At 43.5% G+C, this 23,510-nt stretch overlaps 1 protein-coding gene across 3 annotated transcripts in view; it reads right to left on the bottom strand.

The window, feature by feature from the left end:
- The window catches only part of ADAMTS12 (ADAM metallopeptidase with thrombospondin type 1 motif 12), a 3,732,731-nt gene extending 3,716,812 nt beyond the window's left edge, over positions 1-15,919 (bottom strand). For all 3 annotated transcript variants that reach the window (XM_069220543.1, XM_069220552.1, XM_069220534.1), the window contains exon 1: positions 15,675-15,919. In XM_069220543.1, coding sequence (XP_069076644.1) covers positions 15,675-15,801 — 127 coding nt within the window. In that variant the 5' untranslated portion in view covers positions 15,802-15,919. The remainder of the gene's footprint in view (positions 1-15,674) is intronic.
- Positions 15,920-23,510: the final 7,591 nt, after the last annotated feature.

A 23,510-nucleotide genomic window follows, 5' to 3' on the forward strand; every position in this document is an offset into this window, starting at 1 on the left:
TTCACTTGACAGGATGCCCTGGGGGATAGTGCCCATCCTCTTGTATACATTTCAAAGGATGCCTACCCTGTCAATAACAGATGTAGCTCACACCTGGACCTGCCTCTCTATTGTCATTTTTGCCAGTCAGGTACCAATCCTAGTAGTAGAGGAGCTGGCAGTTTTGAGTATCCAGGGGTCAATTCCCTAGCCACACCTCTAGGGTGGGCACAGAAGCTCTGCACAATGGAAGAAAGGTTCTGCCTGTTGGGCTTCGGTAGAGAGGCACTGTGGGATTGTTCATTCATGGTATGGCACACAGGAACTGCAAAAGTGGATAAGGTTATCCCCAGGAATGTTTTCCCCATTGGTTAGGGATTGACCAGGAGTCTCAGTCACCCACATGCTAGCACCAGTCATAAATGTGGCACCCCTGAGTACCTTCTTAACTGGAACTGCTGTTGAGACATATGAGGAGAACCCTTAGGCTGGAACCTGCTCCTACTTCTACCCACAGCAAAGAAGTGGACCTCAAGTGTCCCACTTTCTTGGAAGAGCCTAGCTAACTAGTTTCAACTGGACCTGCCCTGCACCCTGCTAGTGGCTCCTGTTGGATGAGCCTGAGGCCCAAATCTTGTTACTGAGGCCCTGGAACCCCTGTCTGGTGTCAGAGTGTACTCCTCCTCACCACTCCTAAAAGCTGGCACTCAAAAACCTTTTCAAGATCAAGACCTTCTGCTTAGGGAACCGACATAAGACCTGGACCAACCTTGCCAGCCAATCTAGCAAGGATGCTTCACCTGTGGGCCTGACTTTGCGGATGCTTCTGATATGTTCTTCTGTACAACAGCAGAGAATTGTTTGCACTTCTGAGATTCCAGACTTTTGGGAAGGTAATGATTATTTAATAGGACTATGATGAGAAATAGTGGACAAGGGGGTAATGTGCTGAAGTGACACATAGGTGTTCAAAATGGGAAGTAAAAAGAACAGACTTTTTGTGTGTCTTTATACCACGTTATTAGGTTTGCCCTAATGACCCTGATCTCTGGGACAGTGACGGGTAATTTTGGTTGACGAGCATGAGGTTTGATTCTATTAGTAACTGTTAAAATGAAAGAGAGAATCCTAAAGGGATTTCACTGACTTTAGAGCTGCAGCAACTTCCAGAATGAAGAAATGTAAACCTATCTCCAGAAGAAATGAGCCACAAGATTTAATTGTAGTGAATGTCTAGTTTCCACCAATAAGAAAGCAAAGATAATTTATTTAAAAATCTTGACCTCCTATCTAGAAAATTGGAAAGTACATCTACATGAGTTCCTATAATGCTCAAATACTGCCCTTGAAAGGACTGAGGCATTACAGTTAAACATGGTAAGTAGGACAAAGTCACAGGAGCTGCATCGATTCGGTGCGCGTTGCATCAAATTTTTTACTACACAGCAGGAGATGCGTCGATTCCTCGCTGGAAGTCTGGCCGTGTCATTCCGGCTCGGCTGTGCACCGATCCAGTGGGCTGTGCGTCGAATTTCCAGTTGCTACACTGGCGCTGCGTAGATCTTTTCAATGCGAAGTCGGGCTGCGTCAGTTCGGCCTGCTGTGAATTTTTCACTGCGGTGCAGGCTGTACGTTGTTTCTGGCAGGATGTGCGTGGAATTTTGCCGCACAAGGAGTCCTTCTTATAGAGATGAAATCTTTTTGGCCCTGAGACATCAGGGAACAGGAGGCAAGTGCTATCCAAGCCCTTGGAGGGCACTTCTTCACCACAGCCAGAGAGCAGCAAGGCAGCAGGGCAACAGCAAGGTAGAAGTCCTTCACAGAAAGCAGACAGGTGAGTCATTTGGGCAGCCCGGAAGTTCTTCTTGGTAGGATGCAGGTTCTGGTTTCTTCTCCAGGAAGTGTCTGAGTTGGTAGGGGCAGAGGCCCTGTTTAAATACCCAAATATGCCATTGAAGTGGGGGAGACATCAAATAGTGGCTTAGAAGTGCACAAGGCCCCCTTTCAGGTCAATCCTGTCTGCCAGGGTCCCATTAGGGGGGGTGGCAGTCCTTTGTGTGAGGGCAGGCTACTGCTGACATGCAAGTTTCAGGCCCTCCACCCTCCCAGCCCAGGAAGACCCATTCAAAATGCAGATGTATGCAAGTGAGGCTGAGTATCCTGTGTTTGTGGTGTGTCTGAGTGAATGCACAAGGGAGCTGCCAACTAAACCCAGCCAGATGTAGATTGTAAGGCACAGAAGGATTTAAGTGCAGAGAAATGCTCACTTTCTAAAAGTGGCATTTCTGAAATAGTAATATTAAATTCAACTTCACCAGTCAGCAGGATTTTGTATCACCATTCTGGCCATACTAAATATGACCTTCCTACTCCTTTCAGATCAGTAGCTACCACTCTAACAATGTATGAGGGCAGCCCCAATGTTAGCCTATGAAAGGAGCAGGCCTCAAAGCAGTGTAAATACGAATATAGGAGTTTTGCACTACCAGGACATGTAAACTACACATGTACATGTCCTGCCTTTTGCATACACAGCACCCTGCCCAATGGGTTACCTAGGGCATGCCTTAGGGGTGTCCTATATGTAGTAAAAGCGGAGTTTTAGGCTTGGCAAGTACTTTTAAATGCCAAGTCGAATTGGCAGTGAAACTGCACACACAGGCCTTTCAATGGCAGGCCTGAGACAAGATTAAGGGGCTACTTAATTGGGTGGCACAATCAGTGCTGCAGGCCCACTAGTAGTATTTAATCTACAGGCCCTAGGCACATATAGTGCACTCTACTAGGGACTTATAAGTAAATTAAATAGTCCAATGGGGTATGATCCAATGTTACCATGTTTAAAGAGAGAGAGCATATATACTTTAGCACTGGTTAACAGTGGTGAAGTGTGCAGATTCCTAAAACCAGCAAATCAGTGTCAGAAAAGTGGAGGGAGGCAGACAAAAAGTTGAGGGTTGACCACACTAAGGATGTCAGGTCTAACATATACAATTGACTTATTAGAATTCTTTTCAGTTCTCCCTGATTAACATTCTTTTTCTAAATCATATCATGTTTCCTAAATCATATCTCTGAGCGGAGGATCTACACCTGCATCTGACAAAATGAGATTTGACCAACCTAATAGCTCATATTGTGTCCCAGGTCAAAGATTTCTGCAGAGGAATTGGACTTCCTACCAAGAGCACTACCAGGAATGTGGAATTGCAAAAGGCGCTGAGGGCCTGGACAGAAGCTTGCTCTGCTTTGGACTTAGTATCAGGAGAAGATGAGGAGATGGATGACCCTGAGGGGTCCCTTCAGAGGAAAGTGATAGAGGGTGAAGAAATGACCCCAGAGTTGGAGCCTTTTGCCGAGAGAGAGAGCAGCATCTCCTCCCATGGCCTCACTCAAGAGAAACTGGTTGAGAGGAGGGAGGAGGGGGCATTCAAACTAATGATGGCAAGAATGAAAATGGAGAAAGAGGAGAAGAAATGAGCTTTTGAGGAGAAGAAAATCCTCCTGGCTATTGAACTGAGCCTTGAGGAGAAGAATAGCCTCCTGACTCTTGAACAGAGCCTAAGGGAACTGGACATCAAGGCCAAGCAGGATGGTCCAGCAGTGATGGTGGCAGCATACCTGCAGTACCTGAAGGAGAGATAGGAGTCTGCATACCCAAGGATCTGGTACCCAGTTGTGTGGTGGGAGATGACATAGACATGTATGTTCTGCCTATGATGTAGCACTGAGGGTGCATATCGTTCCGGATGAGCAGTGAGGAGGCTATCTGTGGAAAACCCTACTTACTGTGGGATGGGACACACTTATCACATTAGAGGCTGAAGACCAAACCATGTTTCTCCCAATGAAAACCATCTTGCTAGTGAAGTTTGGGCTGACACCTGAAAAGCATCTCCAGTGATTCAGGGACAGCCAGAAGCTTCCCAACCAGTCCTGGGTAGATTTTGCAGACTTCTCCAGCAAGACGCTGAATGGGTGGGGGTGAGGAAGCAAAGTTAATGGTTATGTTGGATTGTGGAATTCAATCATGAGAGAGCACATGCTCAGTGTCTGTTTTACAAAGTTGCACCAGCACCTAGTTCACAGTAAGCTGACTGACCTCAGGAAGCTTGCTGAGAAGGCAGACCGCTAGGCTAGCACCAGAGTGTGCAAGAAGATACCTGGGACCCCAGGAAGGGTGGTTCAGGTTCCCCCCAGCAGAAGGAAGGAGAGATTAAGATGACGCAGACAAGTTACAGGGCAAGGGGGGAGGAAAGGGTTGCCATGCCCCAACTGAAAAACAGAATAGTGGTTCTTGAGGGGCATGGCCCAGGGTAACCCAGTTACAACCATGCTGCATTGAGTGCTCCCAGTTAGGGCACAAGCAGGGGACTCTGTCTGCCCAAAGAAACCACTTACTGGTGGGACTTCTACAGGGGTGGCCAATGTGGCAAGTAGTCCCCAGGGGCAGGTCATAGAACATACTATGATCTCCCTCAGTTGGGATGTAGACTCAGAGGGTTAGCTGGTAAAACTCGAGCGTGGGAGTCATCTTTTCCACCAGGAGGAAGTGAATGGGGTCCCAGTCACTGCTCTGAAGCACACTGGGGCTAGCCAGACCATGATAGTGGAAAGGCTAGTTTCCCCAGCCCAGTATACTGGCCAGGTATGTAGAGTGACTCTGGTCCATTGACAGGACTTTTCCCACTATGGCCTTGGTATCCATGGAACGAGGTGGGAGTTGACCCAGAGAAGGATCGTAGTTAGTCCCTAGATGCCCATAGACTGCATTCTGGAGAATGAGTTGCCCCCGGTGGCAGGAGAGCTAAGAGAGGCAGCCCTCCGGGGCACCCAGACAGTTCAGTTTTTAGGGGGTATCACTCCCAAACATATGGTACAGGAGCCCAAATGGAGAAGCAAGGTGAGTGAGGACTCACTCCTGTCCCCTGTTGAGCCTCATCGTACAGACCCTGGGTTGAGTGACCAGTATCAGGCAACCAACTCTGAAGTGGTGGGAGGTAGGGTGGAAGTAGGATGAAAAGACCCTGGGGCTACTGCCCCCCACTCTGAGATTCCTCATAGGTCAGGGAAACCTTAGGAGCCCATAGGAAACTCCTTGCTACCCCCCAAGGCTGGAAGAGAAGCTTATCCAATGTATCCACGTAAAGGTTCCACATTGCAGTAGATGGCCTGAGGCCTGGTTCTTGACACTGACAGCTGGTTTGGGATCTATTGAAACCCAAATCTTAAGAAACACATTAACAAGACTTATTTAATGATTAAAACACATCCCATCCACAGTGCAAGGAGGCCGAAGGAATTGCAAAAAAAAGTACTCAAATATGATTTGTAAATGATGTGAGGAATTTATGACAGCAAGAGATTGTGCGTTGCACATTGGTTACATTAATGTCTATCTAGGCTGATATATTTTACCCCTTGTTATTGATTTAGTTCCCGATTACTTGAATGTGGCTCAAACAAATGCTTTCAACATGTTATTTAACAAATGATACCATCAGAATGTCAACTTTTGTTTAGCCAGCCATAAAGTGTCAATGCATGACTAAACTGATATTATGCATGAACCTGAAGACTCTCATATTAAACTATACATACCATACCATCATGAAATTATCTATAATTCTCGTTTAACACTGATTGTGAGAAATAATCTCATTTTTTTGTGCCCCCCCTAATCATTTTATCCTCTTTGACTTTGTTGGCTGTAAGACACTGTGTGCATGGCTGACTGTGTGCATGTTCAACCCAGATTTTCGCCTTTTTTTCAAGCTTTGGAACTCTGAGCACTTCATCCTTGCTAAACAGGATTAAAGTGCCTGTGCTCCCCCTTTAAACATAATTAAATTGGTAAATCCCTAACCAAAACATTTTACTTGCCTGGCATATATTGTGTAGAAAATGCACCCCAGGTGTGAAAGTTAACTGCAGCTTGTGGACTGTAGAATCTGTTGTGCGATCCAAACAGTTGGCCTGTAAAACATAGATTCTGGCCTACCAGCTGTAGCTAGAATGCAGCAGCCTACAAAACCTGATGTTAAACCTGTCAAAATGACCATTTTTGTTTACAGATGGGAAACCCTGCTTTTAAAAAGCCATCCTTAAATACACCTTATCACTCACAAGGTAGAGTGCCTTGTATTCAAAAGTGGAACACGTGTAAAATTAAAGATGGCATGTTCCTCTAGTGACGGACCCCACAAAAGCTATTTTCCCTCGCAGGGCTGTAGCTAGATCCTACACAATGTCAAATTCAAATTATAACCTTTAATAAGTACCCTGTGACAGGAAATGGCTAAACTATTCATTCAAAGTCTCTTTTCATACTTAAAAGACTTTTCCCTGTCTTAAGCTACTGGAGGTTAATTTGCATAAGTCTGATAGTAGTGGCCCTGCCAGTGCTTGACATTAAGGAAGTATGAAAACTGCTCCCAGAGCAGAACAATGGTTTCAACTTGGTGGCTGGAGGACTGGGCGCAGGGCATGCAATCCCCATCAGCCCAGGAAGCACATTTGTGGTGGTCCCAGGACCTTCAATAACTCACAATAGACAGAGGTGAAGCCTCACTATTCATAGTTTAGTGTAAGGAGAGACCAGAAGAAGGTAAAGCCTTTATTTTCAATGCCCATACTAACCAGACTGGCCCCCAACCTAATGGCTAGGAAGTTACATACCAGAGCCTGTTTTGAGTGGGCACAGCGGAGGGAATTGCTTATTTCCATTGACTGAAACACAAACTCCCTCCAATAGCACAAGTCCTGTGCCACCTTGGATTTACCTTAGAATGGAGCAATGTGAGATAGTTTGCAGTAAGGTAAATGGGATATACTGCAAAAGTGGTGAGCTTGCCCTTGATAACTTTTCCCCATTGATTGTGGAATGTCCAGGAGTCATCTACTCCCACTGGCTAGTCCGAACCATAAATGTGGCACCCCAAAGAACCCTCCTCAGAACCCTTTCTGGACCTGCAGAAGATCAAATGATTGGGCCAGCTGTCTGTGACCTTGGTGGAGGCCTGAAGGACTGACCTGCTCTCTCTTTTACCCATGATGTATCCAGTTGGCTGTGGTGACAGAGATGTAACAAGTTGCAAGAGCCCATTTATCCTGAAGAGGCCAGTTGGCCAGTACCAACTGAACCTAGACTCAATGTTGTTGGTGGCCTCTGCTATAGTGCATCCTGGTCCCTTAGAGTTGACCCTGAGATCCTGGGAACCTTAGAAGTGACCCACAGGAGCTGCTCCAGATACCCTGAAAAGTTGAGACGTAGAAAATTTTTTGGACTTCCAAGCCCTCCAAAACAATCGGTGGGACTTCCTAACAAAGGTGTCTATTTCAGTGCAATTTCTTCAACTAAAGCTTCAGGCTTGCCTTGCTGGAGAATTTTTAGCTCCATAAAAAAGACTAAATCAGAAGGTAAAATACTTGGGACAAACCCGTTTAATATATCTGATCCGCTCACCAGCTCAGTCATCCTCAAATCAGGTACAGGTCCCATGCTTACGCTTTCATAGACTTTCACTTGCTCTTAGTGGGTTTTGGTGCTTTTTTCGCTTAAATCTTTAAAAATGTATATCTCCTTTTCCCCTTATTGCATTTTTTGTGTTGTTATTTTTATTACAATGTATTCTATTTCTAATTCAGTTTGGGATGTTTATTGTTTGAATGCAGTACAGTGACACCAGGCCCTGGAAATGTGCCTTTGCTATGAAGGAAAACTCAATTTTGAAGTAGTTATACAGCCCCCTAAAGTGTGTCTTGACAGCCTTCAAGGCACAGTACTAATGTGTAAATAGGGTACACTGTACTTAATCTCGCCTTAAAAGACCTCCTATCAACTTTTGATCCCAAGATGTTCCCAGCTTCTACAAATGTACTTTTTCACCTGCATGGACAACCAGGTACTGTTTACAACCTCACCCTTTGCTTGCATACAAAAACACATGGGCAAATGACAAGATCAAAAAATGAAACTAGAACTCTGCATCCTACAATGCAAGTGGAAAAAATCAATCAAGAGATAAAAAGTCTGATTCAGCTTCTATAACAAAGCCTACAAGTCTACACAGAATTCCCCATTTCAGTGTGACAAAACTTACAGCCCCCCATATTAAGCATTTATCAACAAAATCTCCAGAGAGCCCATATAAAAATTGAAAAGCTACAAACCTACATTTGTTAATTGTTCCCAATAAAAAGGTGGAACAACGTATTAGGACAGCAGAATTTCAGGATGGGGGGACTGAGTTCATCACCACCATCAGGAACTGTTGACCAGATCCTAGCTAGCTCACAGTGCCTCATCTGAACCCCAAACCTTCCCAGTGTAACAGATGATTACAGCATGGCACTCTGACTCCCAAGGAAGCTGTGGAAACAGATCTTAACACTGTTGTTGTTTTACTCAAGTATGCCCAGGGTAAACACAAGAAAGATATGAATAAAGGTGTTCAAACATTTATTGAAACAATCGTATTCTTGCATAGAGAGAATGAACTGCGATTATTAAGCAGATGAAACAAAGCATTGTAACCAGCGTTACTAATATGGTGAAAAGAATAAACAGTCCAACAATGGTAATATTAGATCTATATCTTCCTACCTATCACTACCTACACTGTAAGAGCGTAGCAGTTGTACCCTCTGCCTCTGCCCGATCTATGAGGATAGTCTGAGACCCCCACCCCTGGACAGCTAAGTCAGGGAGCCGGTCTACAGTAGAGTCGGCAGTCCTTCTCTGCAAGATGGAAGCCCAGTGTCAGTAGAGCTGCATGAATTACACAGGATTTGTTCAAGGACATTAGCGGCCGGAGTGCTTCTCTACCCCTACCACCTACCCACCCCCCCGGACCAGTGCCCAGTTTATATCATCACAGCCACATTGTGTAAGAGGCACAGCTCTGATGCAATGATGTATCTAGATGTTAGATGTTAGAAGCTCTTTCCTAATGGGCAATGCAAGCACTAGTATATCTTGTTCTGTGTCCTAGCCTTGAACAGAGTGTACAGATTACATGTTGAGGAACGTTTACTAAAAACAAGCAGCATGTAAAATGTATTTTCAGAATAATATTGTGTGTGCAAGCATAAGGTGTATAAAATGCCAGCCTAAAACATGTAAAATGTAAAACTAAGCTAAGACAGAGAACAAAAGTGGGCCCAAGAAGGCCTCACACCTTAAAGGTCAAACAGCCCCATGTCAGAATACTTGCAAAGAAGGCTACAACCATTTACCATTCCTCTGTACCTTCAAACACCCTCTCAGGAAAACAATTCTGAAATATCAGCACTGCAAGGAGACTATCAGACTCATGTTCAGACCTAGCCCACTCCCCCTCCTAAAAACTTCAAATGTATTCTCTAGACAATCTGTGCGGGAGAAGTAACCAGAAACATACTGAACGTGTCTCTGGGATTATGATCATTTTCCCTGCAGCATAAAACACCATGCATAAGACCACTTCTGAAGAAGATCCTTGACCTAACCAATTCTGAAAGTACAGACCTACATATAATGGCCCACTCATGGGTAAACTGTTCATAAGGGCAGGTTTAATTTAACTGCCCACTTTTACTGATGAAATTAACTTGATGTCAGATAAACAATCCTATTTCAGACCATTGCGCACTAAGTCAACCCACATATCCATATGGGACAACCTGAAATGCATAGTAGACAAGAACAGAGTGGCTGCCATACTGCTTCTTGGGTTCCTCAGGGATCCATTATTTCTTCTCTTCTACTCAACATCTACCTAACTTCTTTACTATACCAAATCAGCTTCTATAACTTTATGTGTTACAACTATGCAGATGATACACACCACATCTGTAATGGATCACCCAGAAGACATCTACAAGTCAACACTTGACAACTGCCTCAATGCCACAGATGCTTGGATAATGCACTGCAAAGAGCAAGCACATGACATTTGGAGAAGGACACAAACACCAACTTATAGCTAAAATGCCCGAAGAACTTTGATGTCTAACCAGCCACATCAACAGATGAGAGAAACCTAGGTGTAATCATGGACTGAGATCTATCCTTGATACCATGTGTCAACAAGGTCACAAGGAGCACCTTCTGTACAAACATCTTCCCGCATTAGATCTTCAGGCATAATTATGTCAAAAGCCTACTCCATAATGCCCACTGTTTCATCCAATGCAAACTATAATAGATATAGGATGCTGCAGCACGCTTCCTCCTCCTCCATCCCAGATGTAAATTCTGCAAGCACTTCACTGACTACCAGTAGCTGCTAGACATAAATGTTCAAGCCACTCTGCATTAATGACAACACCTCCCAAGTAAAAGGGCCACTGTATGTTCAAAGAAAATGTAATGAATATAGGTAAAACATGTCTCTTTGCTCAAGGTGATCACCTCAGGTCGTCATGCCACCTTACAATTCAAAATCCATTGGAAGATCTGCTTTCTCGCTCCAAGTGGCCAAGAACCTGAATTCCTTATCACCTAAGATACAAGGCAACCAGAAGCATATAAAGATCAAAAAGAGGTCAAAATCTGGTTGTTCCTGAGGTAACTCTGTTAACCACTGGCCCTTGAATAGAACATGGCAATCCAACCCACACATCAGTATAAGTGCAACCCAGAGTTACCGGACAGTCCCAGCCAGTAGACTACACTAAGAATATAGACACAAGGACGGCTTCCATGATGGAAGTATCTTTACACATACCAAGGCCAGCAAGGCTCCAGATATACAAATGGGATGCAATACTAAACCACTCCACCTGCAAATTATTCCATTCTTAATATGATAATGGCCATCTGAAATCCCTTTTACAACTATTGATATGGAGGACTCTAAAGCAACCGGTTTCCCAAGAAGGAGGACATCCACCTTTCATCCACCTTTCAATTATGACAGATAGCCTATGACCACAAAGGAACATACAAACACCCACATGTGTTCAACGTATTATGCACTTAAACACACCCTGCAACAGCCAGCCTCTATGCTGATCAATGGTTGATCAATAAGCAAAAACACTACAATATTTTTGACATATCGACTGACTCAAAACCGGACTTACTATTCATCAAAGAAAGATGGTTAGGAGAGAAAATAGTTCAGCTAATTCATGAAGCAATCCCAACTGGATATTGATCATTTACTCATCATCACCAAGTAAAAGGAAAGAGGAGGACTGGTAATTATTTTCATGGAAGCCATAACAGTGACAGAAATTGGCAACTTTACAACAAAAGCTCTTATTAGATTCAACCCTAGTCTTTTATTCATCTGGAGTTTCCTTCTATCATCCAGCTCTCGACCCAATAATGAGGTTTTTACTGATACCTTCTTAGGTGCACTATCAGACCTGGCACACACTGTAACCTATGCAAACTTGTTGACCTCAGCATCTGGTTTGGCAAACCTAAAATACCTTAACAAAATGCCATTTTAGGAGTCATGGCCACACACAACCTAATCCAGCTAGTCAACAGGCCATTCCCTGCAGCAGTCCAGCAATTAGGTGTTTTGTCTGCAAACCAGACATAAGAGCAATCCATGAAAGTGTCAATGAACATAACACATATCAATGAACCCTCTTGAGTAGTTTAATCTACACAGACACAACAGAATGTTTAAATTATGCATCAAAAAGGAAAATAAATTACATTATTCAGTCAGACTTTACAACGAGAAATGTCCAGGTAAGGAACTCCGTTAAATACCATCAGAATTCTACAACTCTGAAAGCAGTCACATAACTATTACTCACACTCAAGATTTCTGCAACTAACTTGTGATATACATCGCCATCAAAGTTGACACCTTGAACTCATATATGACATGTAAGAGAAACAGCTGCCATCTTGAATTACCACCCAAGACAAACACTCCAGGAAATGCCTTTGTCTCTATCAACCATCCAACAAATGACAATGACAGAATCTCAGGAACTTGTAAAAGCTAGTGGCCCTGCTGACTCCCCTTCAGACCTATGTCCCCCACCTCTGCAAATATTTAGAAAAATTGTACTATCAACATCAGCCACTATTTCAGTAATGAACATTATCAATGTATCCTCAGTGCTCTCTTCACAGAACAGAAAACGTAAATGTGTCCAGAATTCAACGGGGACCTAAATAACCCAGTATCAACAGACCAATCATCAATGGACACTTGCTTGGAAAACTGAGTGAAAGGCTAGTAAATTTACAGATCTCTGAATTCAAATAAGATTGCCATATATTATCTGGCTGCAAAACGGGACACCACCTAGGAAGGCAATCAGAATTTGCTCTAATTGTCATATGGGATGGCTTACAAAACATTGTTGACATATATGGCATAGCAGCACTTCTTTTTGGTCACTGGGCAGCTTTTGTTCCAGTTAATGATTAAACCTTAATTCTCAGACTCAAAGAAATTAGTATTGAATGGTATAATTCTTGTTTGGGTCTTGTATCCTGATGATAGGATTAACATGATTAAGAGACATCCCTTCTCTTCAATACCCTACAAATTACAAACAGGAGTTCCCCAAGGATATATCATCTCTCCCGTCCTCTTCAATATTTATAAGATACCTGAGCTTATCAACTGCTTAGATCTTATCTGCTACATTCATGCGTGCAACACACAGATAATACTCAAACTTGAAAACCCCAAAGATATAGGAAACTCAAAACTCAAACATTATCTCAGATCCTTAGACTAGTGGAAGATATAGAAATAGTTTGAGCTAAATACATCAAAAACATAATACTCACTTGTAGAAAATTAAGCATTAATGAATTTTAACATTCTGGGCAAAGGAGCTAAATTCACTGATGAAAACTAAAAAATGTTGCAATTGCCAAGGACTCAGCACTCTTAATGAACACCTAAGTGGATACATGAACCAAATCCACTTTTTATGTTGTAAGGACACTTTATCTGAAGGAGGCGTGATTGCTGGCGGAGAAAATAAGGTTGAGTGTGTGTCCTACGGAGTGGGTCAGTGTTGTGACGAGCTGTTTGAGGCTGAGGTTGGAGAGTTTATCAAGTAGGGTGTCGGTGTTGTTGTTGTTGGTGTTCTTGAGGTGGAAGTTTAAGTCCTCGAGGAGTATGTAGTCAGTGGATGCAAGAGCATGCGTGTTGATGACGTCAGTGATGGAGTCGCTGAACTGCTGTCGGGGGCTGGGGGGCCTGTAGACGAGGGTCCCTCGTGTTTGGGTCAGTGTGGATCTGGAAGTGCAGGTGTTCGGCAATGCTGAGGGTCTCTTTGGTGCTGGTCGTGATCCAGAGGATGTTCTTGTGGATGACGGCGATGCCTCCTCCTGGTTTGTTGGAGTAGTCCCTGCAGGTGATCTTGTAGCCGTCTGGGATGGCTATGGCGATGTCAGGCGCTGAGGAGGGGTTCATCCAGGTCTCGCCCAGGAAGGCGACATCTGGGAAGGGTGAGTCGATTAGATTCCATAGCTCTACTGCGTGCTTGTGGACAGAGCGGATGTTGAGGAGGATACATCTGAGATGGTTGCGTCATGCCTTGGTGGCTGGGTCGTTGGCGTGGAGGCTGGTGAAGGTGTAGTTCTGGCAGGGGGAGGGTCCGTGGGTGGTCTGCGGGGAGGCTTGAAGGCAAATGGAAGAGCGGTCGGTGTTGAGGGCACGGAGGGTGGTGGCATCATAGTGAAAATGTGCGTGGCGGCTGTGGGGGGACAAGACCCAGGTGTTCTGGCGCTGGGCACGTTCCAGGCGCGGTCCGGTGCAGACAGGATTGCCTTTGGCACGCCTTTGGCATGCTAGCGGCACAGCTGCACAGCAGCCGCCATTAAGTAGGGAGGTGGGGGGAGGAGAGGACAGCTGGGAGCTGGTAGCGGGGGCGAAAAACTGTGTGAAAATGGGGGCGGGGCCAGCAGCAGCGGGAGTGCAACACGACAGAAAGAGGAGGGGGTGGGGCCGCCGCAGGGGCAGCAGCGGCAGGGATGAGAGAGGGGGGACAGCGAAGTGAGAGAGCGGAGTGAGAGAGAAACAGGGAAGAGTGTGATGTAATGTAAAGCAAAAGGAGCACAAAAAGGGACAGACACAGGAGGGAAAGCAGAACGGAGAGAAAAGCAGAAAATAGGAGGAGAGAGGCAGAGGTCAAAAGGAGCACAAAAAGGGACAGACCCAGAAGTGAAAGCAGAACATAGAGCAAAGCAGAACGGAGAGCAAAGCAGAATATAGGAGGAGAGAGGCAGAGGGCAAAAGGAGCTCAAACAGGGACAGACACAGAAGTGAAAGCAGAGCAGAGAGCAAAGCAGAACAAGCATTTTCAATGCAATGGGTTTCGCATTTGTTCGAGTTAGAGCTATTAGCGTTGTAAAGCAAAAAAAAATGCAGCGTGATCACACTATGTAAAATGCAGCGTGATCGCGCTGCGTGGAAAATAAACAGATAAAGTAGTCCAGACCCCAGGCTGAAAACATCAAGCCTCGTATGTTTTTAGTACTTTTCCGGTGCTGTGTAGGTGGGCTAAACACCGGAAAAGGCATGACCTATGCATGCCTTTCACAAATGAAAGCAAGCGGATATTAAAAAGAAAGCCCATGAACCAATGTAAGTGACTGATGTGGCATGGGCGTGGTTTGAAGCCCAAAGAGAGATTACAGAATGGACAGAGTGCGGCTTTGCGCTTGCCCATAAAAAGGAGGAGAGGCAGAGTGCAGCCTCGTAGGAAAACAGAGCCTCCCACTAGACACCAGGGATGAGGTGGAGGAGAGCCTCGAACTCCTGACAGGGGTCAGGAGTTCAGAGGAGGGAGGGATGAGGGCTCTACTTACCAAGTGGAGCCACCGGAGGCAGAGCAGTGCACTAACCAGGTCACATTCTCACATTCCATCATCCATCCCACCTCCAGGTGCTGTGCCTGGTGGTCATCATGTTCAAAATTAAAATATTTCCCACAAAGGCTCAAAACAAACACAACACAACTCCAACAGCACGCCCAGCACGGTGTAGCTTCTTATGTGTCCTGGCAACAGGTTGAGTGCCTCACACAGCGGTGGTAGGCGCTATACAAAAGTCACAGTACAATATAATACATAGTGGCAAAGTTTACAAAAGAACTCTGACATACAGAGATGTATTAACTTTCACTAATTACAGTGGACAGAACAATGACTGATAGCAAACACCAGGATCTTTCGGACGTAAGTGCAATTTTTAAAATACTCAAACGTCAGTAAAGCTTAAACCGCGTCTCGTCATGCAACAGGAGTTGCCAAATCATACTGCCGTCTTTGTTAATGCTGCAGGCAGTATGTATCAGCTGTGACTCACACCGCACTGCCGGCTGCCACGCTGCATCTCAATGTGAATGGTGTGCGCAGGATCAACTGTGAGTCACACTGCACGGCCAGCTGCCACGCTGCATCTGCAGCGCTCGGCTTTTGTACATGATTTGCACTGTAGTATACACGCCGTCCAATATAATGTCCATAGGAATGAGCTTTAATTAAGCAAAAGCAGTCGGTCCCCACCATGGTAGCAGGAGACAGCTCCATGCACGCTAAAGGAGACTTTTATGAGACGTGTACATTCTTTGTAACTTGAGAATGGACTGGAGTTCGTGACTCGCTCGAGTGGATTTATTTTTCAGTACAATATCGCTAGCTGAAAGGGAGGTTAATGTAATGTCTTCATTCACAAGACAACGTGGTTAGTTAAGGTTGTTATTGAAAAGTCACTGACCTTGCCGCTTGTCTGGAAAGTAAACATTACCCAGCTGATGCTCGCTACTGTGGCTCACAGCCAAGATGTACAGAGTTTGAATGAAAAAGGATGTGCTGGCAATCCATCGTATTTGGATACACTGCATGTTTAGCGCTACAAAACGAAAACGCAGGGCTTCAAGGAGCTTCAAAAGTCTCCCGAATCTGCACAAAAGACAGAAGAAGAAGAGCAGTTTGAGCACCCAAGAGGAGAGCAGGATTTTTTTTTTAAAGGAAAGCTGATTACCTTTTTTTTTCAACGGAAGGGGAGTGATTAACTGGCCAAGTGTCTGATTTCTTGGGAGAGGGAGGTCCTTGTTGGAAAGAAGTCAGGCTCTTCCACGAGTTTCTCAACTCTCCTCGCTGCCTTCTGCCAGAAGCGCTGCATTTCACAGGCTTGCACGAAAGAGAACGCGGCCGCAGTAAAACATGTTCACAAATAAACACAGACTATAATATCCCGTGTTTCGGTTGTTATATAATACATTAATGCAAGGCTTTCTTGGTGAGGGCAAAACCATCTTGCAGCTAGCACAGCGGGCAAGTATGCCCGCGAGCGCTGTCTCTCGAGGGAGAGCAAATAAACACCCATTAGTTTGCTGCTGTGTTAGTGCAGTGAAGATAACGACGACTTTTTCCATTAGGGGAAAGCATATCAATTATCTTCCTAATGCCAGAAGAGATGAGTGCAGCAGATTGCTCGCAGTGTGAATTCCAGCACTTGTTTCAAAGTGTTTGGCAGCGCATTATGGCCCATATTCATGCTTTTGGTCGCAAAACTGCACTAATGCAGTTTTGCGTCAAAAATATTAATGTCAGCTAATGCTGTTCCTTAGGGCCATCTTAACATCAGATTTGTGGAATGACACAATATGGCGCTAAGGAATGGCTAGCGTCTCAATCCGGTCTGGAATGGCGGTAGGGATTATGGCGCTAGTAGGTCTGAAATGACGTTAGGCTGGTTAGCGGCAAAATATATGTCGCTAACTAGCCTAGCGTCATTTTCTGATGCACAAGCAGCCACATACATGACTCCTATCTAAGTGTAGGCAGGAGTCATGCCCACCACCCCAATGGCCAGCACAGTGAACCACTATCCCCTGGGCAAGGCCATTAGACCCAGTGCAAGGCAGGGGGCCCCATGCCAGGGGCCCCCAATGGCACACCAAAAAAAAAAATATACTTACCTAGGATGGGGTTCCACATTCTGTGGTGTCCCTCTGGTGTGGGTGGAGGTGTTGCTGGGGCTCGGGGTGGACATCTGTGGGCCCATTCAATGGTGCATGGCCATGGAAATGGGTCCACAGATACCCTGTTGTCTGTTCTGACCCAGGTGTTAAATAATGACGCTAAGCAGGCTTAGTGCCATTATTTGGGTCTGCCTACTCCGTGAGCATCCTCTCTGCACTGGCGTATAGATACAGCGCTAGGGGGTTAAAGCCATTTCTAGGATGGGAACGCCTATCTTGCATCTCATTGACGCAAGGTAGGTTGGCACATCCTAGAAATGGCGCAACACCCAATATTTTGACACTAGATAGGTCTAGCGTCAAAGTATAAATATGACATTAGGTTTGCGCCGTTTTGGAGTAAAAAAAATAAGGCTAAAATGGCACAAACCAACCATAACTATAGGCCTACTGTTGTATCTGGGTTTTGCTTATATAACTATGGGAATGGAATCTGAAAGGTTGGGGGATGGAATGTTAGTTTGGAAGTTATGGCAGCTGCTGTTCTGGTGGCTACCCTGTTGGTCGTATGGATCATACTTGGAATTAAAAAAAACTGAAAAATCACCAGAAGTGGAACTCTTACTTATCAGGTTGCGATGAGCTTAGAACCACGTATTCCAGAAGGGTAGCGGTTCATTGGACTTTTTCATGCTCCAATTTCTGTTTTGAAGCGTCTGGTCGATTGGCAGTTTCTGTTTTTTTCCGTCTTTCTCTCTCGCAGAAAGACTGAGGAACTGTGCAGGAGATCGGTTGTGACTCAGGCTGCTGGGAGCAGCTAGGAAGGTCAGGTGAAGTTAAATTTGGGAGCAGCCAGTGTGAGGGAGCAGCAATCGGCACGCACCGTGCACGTGGTGCATGTGGAATTACACGCATTGAGTTGGACGTGCATGGAGGAGTGGTCAGCACGAGGGAGAAGCGATTGGCGCGTACTGTGCGTGTGCTGTAGGCAGCTTTGGATTTTGATGTGCATTCTGGCTCTTTTCTGGACAACGGGTGCTACGCTGTTCTTCAAGGTCATTGCTTACTGGCTTACGCGCTGTGTGCACATCAGCGTATCTACAGCAACTAGTTTCAGTCCAGCATTTCTTCAATGACTTTGGACGCTGGGCGGTGTTTTGCTTCCTGGTTTACGTGTTGTGTACACGGCAGCGTATAAGAGCAACCGGATTCAGTCCAGCCTTTCTTCTATTACTTTGAATGCTGGGCAGTGCTTGAAATCGTGGGATTTACATTTCGGGGTGCAGATTACAGTGATTTTCACACTTCTACTTTGTATGATTATTATTTTATTACATTGATGTCTCCAGTGATTTGGACACTTGAGTGCAGATTACAGTGATTTTCACACTTTTTGGACACATTCAGTTTTCAATAGATTTACAAATTTAATTTATACAGTGATTTGCACACTTGAGTGCAAATTACAAGCATTTGCACATTTTTGACACATTGTGTTTTAAGAAAAAAAATGCAACAAGCAGTCATACCTCCAATTCCATTTTTGTCATTTCCAGGATTACTTTGTGTAGAATGGAACAATGGAAAGAGGGATTTGAAGCATATTTGGATGACATCGAAGGAGAAACTTTCACACAAAAATACATTTGCTTTGTTGAATCATTCTTTAGATGTGGCGGGCAGGAAAATATTAAAACATCTACCAACTGTACCTGTTGTGGGAGAAAGTGATGGAATTGATGAATATGAGGCAGCCGCCTTTAGATGCACATTGTAAAAGGAAAAGAAATGTAGTAATGGAACGTCACAAATTTTATAGGAAACAGCAAATGCCAAATGAATCCATTGAACGTTTTGTAAGTGAACTGAGAATATTAGCTTCAACTTGTGATTTTAAGGTATTTGAGGATGAGGTAATTTGTGACCAAGTGGTGTAAAAATCAAATATTGTGAAAGTTCAAGAGAAGCTATTAACAATAGAGAATCACACGTTGGATAAAGCTATAGACGTTGCCAGCAGTATTGAGTCTACAACAAAGTTTATGGATCAAATGAACATGAAAGTTGAGGTGCAAAGTGTGCAATCCCAACGCTGCACCAAACAAAGGGAAAATAATGTTACATCAATCAGTGATAAGAAGAGGAAGCCATTACAATGTTATTGTTGTGTGAGTAGAAGGCATTTAGGAAATTCTCAATCCTGTCCTGCGTTTGATGAATGGTGAAACAAATGCAAGAAAAAGGGTAATTTCATGAAAGTGTGTAAAGGAGAGTGGGTAAAAGATTATAAGAATGTTAAATCAGTCAATGCAGTAGAGTCCTATACAGCAAAAAGCAGTCATAGTGACTCTAGTGATGAAAGTGTTGTACTTTTAGTGGAGGAGGATTCAGCCGTTGTAGAAGATATAGCTGTTGGGACTCAAGTTCTAGCGAATAAACCTTTGTGTTCAATTGAAATAAATGGGATCAGCTACAAGATAATGGCAGATTCTGGTTTGTTGTTTACTCTGATCAACATTGATGAATGTAACAAGTTACAGGGTGTTCATTTAAAGCAATCTAAGGTGGAGCCTGTAGCTTATGGGGGGAAACCGATTGATGTAGTGGGTGAATTTGATGCATTGTTGAATTTTAAGGGCAATCAAACTCAAACTACAATGTATGTGGCACACGCGGGGGGTAATTTGTTGGGGTTGTTGGACCAAAAGAAGCTTGAAATAGTACTAGATCCGAATAGTTCTGCACAGGTAATGCTACGCAGGGAGGTAGTAAGTTCAATCTCGGCAGAAAATTGTAGTTGGTCTGAAAGTTTTCTGGAAGTATTCAACATCAATTTGGAGAAAATAAAAGGGTTTACCCATCAAATACAATTGAAGGCCGGTGTGGAGCCTGTGGTCCACAAACCCAGACATGTATCGATAGCCATAAGGGAAGAATTGACAAAGGAGTTGCAAAGGTTATGTGATAATGATGTAATAAAACCTATAGAGTGTTCTGAATGGCTTTTCTATAGTTTTAGCCAAAAACATCTAATGGGGATTTGAGGATGTGCATTGACCTGAGACTTGAATGAAAGCATATGGGTCGATCAGCATCCTTTGCCCAATTTTACAGAGATGTTGATTATGATTAAAGGTGCTAGAGTTTTTGTGACATTGGATTTGTCATCAGCATACCATCAAGTTGTGTTGCATAAAAATTCACGGAATATGATGTAATTTGTCACACCAAATGGGGCATATCGATTTAAAAGTATGCCATTTTGGGTTGGCTTCTGCTTCACCGGTTTTTTAGAGAAAAATTGAAGCAATGTTTAAGGGTATGGACAAAGTCAATCTTTTTCAGGATTTCATTCTGGTTTGAGGAGTAGAAAGAACTTGACAAAACATTAGGGGTAGTGTTGACAATTTTGAAAGAAAGAGGAGTCACTTTGGAAATTAGCAAGTGCACATTTTGGAGTGGAGAGTGTGGATTATTTGGGACACACTTTGTCTGAGAAGGGTGTGGAACCAAATGGGAGTTTAATAATGGCCTTAACTGAATTCCAAGCACCTTTGGACAAGGATCAACTAAGATAATTTTTTAGGATGGTGGAATTTTATGCACGGTTCATTCCAAAGTGTACTGAACGGATGAAAGGACTGCAAGAATTTCTACAGAATAAGACTAAGTTTGAGTGGACGGAAGATAAGGAAGAGGAATTCAATAAGATAAAGTGTGAATTGGCTGCTGCCATCAAGTTGAAACCGTTTGAAACACGTGATCGCAGTATTGTGGTGCTGATGGCAGCCAGTACGGCTTAGGGGCAGTTCTAATGCAATTTAGGAATGGGAAGGATGAAGTGGTGGCATTTGCTTCTCTACCCCTGAGGGGAGCTGAGGATACTTATTCAGTCATTGAGAGGGAAGCTTTGGCATGTTAGTGGGGAGTGAATTATTTCAGAAAGTATTTGTGGGGAACAGAATTCACTGTGAGGACAGATCATAAACCGTTAGTTCACTTGTTTTCAACTAAGTTGCTTATTGCTGGTGTTAAAAATATGTTTGTAGATTGTCTATCGCGCCTTCCGGTGGATGCAGAGGAAGAAGAGGATAATACTGATGACTTTCATGTGGTTGCGTGTACCAGGTTGAATGAGAAAGAATGTATTAGTGAAGAAGAATGGAAAGAAGCGGTGAATCAGGACAAAGTGTTGCAAGAACTGATTTGGAGGCTAAGTAGTGAATGGATCAAGAGTGAGGTGTGTGAAGAAATGAAAGTGTATAAGGATATATTTCAGGAAGTAAAATGGTCTGATGGCATTTTGAGAACAGCAAATTTGTTGGTGGTGCCACAAGATATGCATAGTAAGGTATTGAGTTTGGCACATGAGGGAAATGTGGGGATGAGTGCAATGATAAGAAGAATAAGGTGGTAACATTTCCAGAGAAATCCTGGCATAAGTTGGGAATTAATATAATTGGTCCCAGGAATATGTCGGGGGATAATCACAGATTTGGCATTGCATTAGTAGATTACCATTCATGTTAGCCAGAGGCTAAGTTGGTCAGGATGCCAAACACTAAAGAAGTGACTACATTTTTGAGGGAGTTGTTCATGAGTGAAGGTGTTCCATCTGAAATAGTGACCAACAATGGTGTGCAATTCGTATCTAATGAATTTAAGGAATTCATGAAAAACTGGGGTGTGAAGCATGTTACGGCGTCCTTATATCATCCTAGGAATAATGGTTTCATGGAAAGATGTAACTGAATAGTGAAGGATAATATAAACTTGTCTGTGGTGAATGGTTTAAAATGGAAGAAAGAATTGGAGAAATTAATAAGTGCTTTACAAACAACACCAAATGCAGTTACAGGGGTGTAACCATTTGCTTTACTCAAGGGTAAGGAAGCGGCAAACAATTTTATGCGTCCATGAATGAATAATTTGGAGTAATTGGAAGAAAAAAAAAGAATGTGGCAAAGAGGCGTGAAAGTGCACAAAGTAAATGTGTGGATGTAAGGAAGAGAAAAGGAAGAGAGGTAAAGGTAGGAGATTGGGTTTGAATCAAACTACCAGAGAGTATTGTCAAAGGGAGTTCTCAATTTTCTGTTTCTTTTCTGTGTGAAAAGGTGTTTGGTGAAATTGGAGGATGGCAGATGGTGGAATAAAGAGATACTAGCTATTCAAAAGAATGAGGGAATTACATCAGTAATAGTGGGGATGGTGGAAAGTGTGGAGAAGAAGTGGGTGGTCAAAGTTTGAAATGCAGGAAGTCAGAAAGGGAGAAGAAGAAACCTGCATTGTTACAGGAGTATGTTGAGTAGTCAACAGGGTACAAAGTTAGACTTAAACATTTTTTTTTTTTTTTTTTTTTTCATTTAGGCAGAACATATGTAGTGTTTGATATTCTGTTCATTAATTTGTTTGAAGGGGAAAGATGTGTTGTATCTGGGTTTTGCTTATGTAACTATGGGAATGGAATCTGGAAAGTTGGGGGGTAGAATGTTAGGTTTGGAAATTGTGGCAGTTGCTGTTCTGGTGGCTGCCTTGTTGGATGTATGGATCATACTTGGAATAAAAAAACTTCTGAGACACTTAATAGAAGTGTAACTCTTACTTATCACCTACTCATCTTCTTTCACCTAGCAAGGGGAAAATGAAAAAAAAAACAGATTCTCCTAGCCAGTTGGTGAAGAAGAGCCATGATTTTCTGAAAGACAAAGGAGGCAGGTATTCCACAATCCCTTTTCTAACTGTTTATTTTTTACAGCATTTTAAAGGAACTATAACTCCCATAACCCAGCTCCCCACTGGTAGCCTCGCTGGTCAGCACCTGCAGCATTTTCTGCACTTGTTCTGCATAAAGTGCTTCACTGTGGTACTAAAACACCATCATCTACATCACACAACCATGAAGGGAAGCAGGGGTAGCAAGGTTGCAGGTCATTATCTTTCCTTTCTCTGTGACTCTTGACACATCTGTTAATAGACTGCAAGATTTTGAAGGAGCGTTAATGATAGTCTATTAGCAAGAGATGTTTTCATTTGTATCTGAAAGGCTGTCTCTGCCCTCTCACCTACTGAGCTGTTTAACCTGTGACTGTGTACAAGAAACAAGCATTGGCAATGCCAATCTTTCTCAGCACTGCAAGAGCTTTCGGTTTAGTCAATGGCAATGTATTTTAGCCATGTTACGTAGCAGCCTGGAATATAAAGTGGCAATTATAGTTTTCACTAAATATATATTAAGCAATTTGCTGCGAAATGTTCACTTTAGCAATTTATTACATATATGCAATTAAAAGATAATACAGCACATTACCAGGAGGCCTTCACTTTTTGTTCTTCCCCACTTCGAAATCCCTACCCCCAAGGCCATGATAGAGGATGTAGATGGTCTGCTTATCTAAAAACACCTCTCTCCAGCAGCAGAACAGGCAGGGTTTCTACCTACTCACCCTATGTGAGCATCGGCTCTCCAAGCAGTGAAAAATCACACTAACTTTGTACATCCAAAAGTCATTAATATTTGTTTTCTACTAGTGTAGTCTGCTTCTCATTGAAAAGGTGTTAGAAAGAAAGTAAAAGACATTGTTCATTCATGATTGTTAGAAATGGGGTCTTTGGTTGACATTCAGGTT

This window comes from Pleurodeles waltl, chromosome 1_1 (assembly GCF_031143425.1).
Source record: "Pleurodeles waltl isolate 20211129_DDA chromosome 1_1, aPleWal1.hap1.20221129, whole genome shotgun sequence".
NCBI lineage: Eukaryota > Metazoa > Chordata > Amphibia > Caudata > Salamandridae > Pleurodeles > Pleurodeles waltl.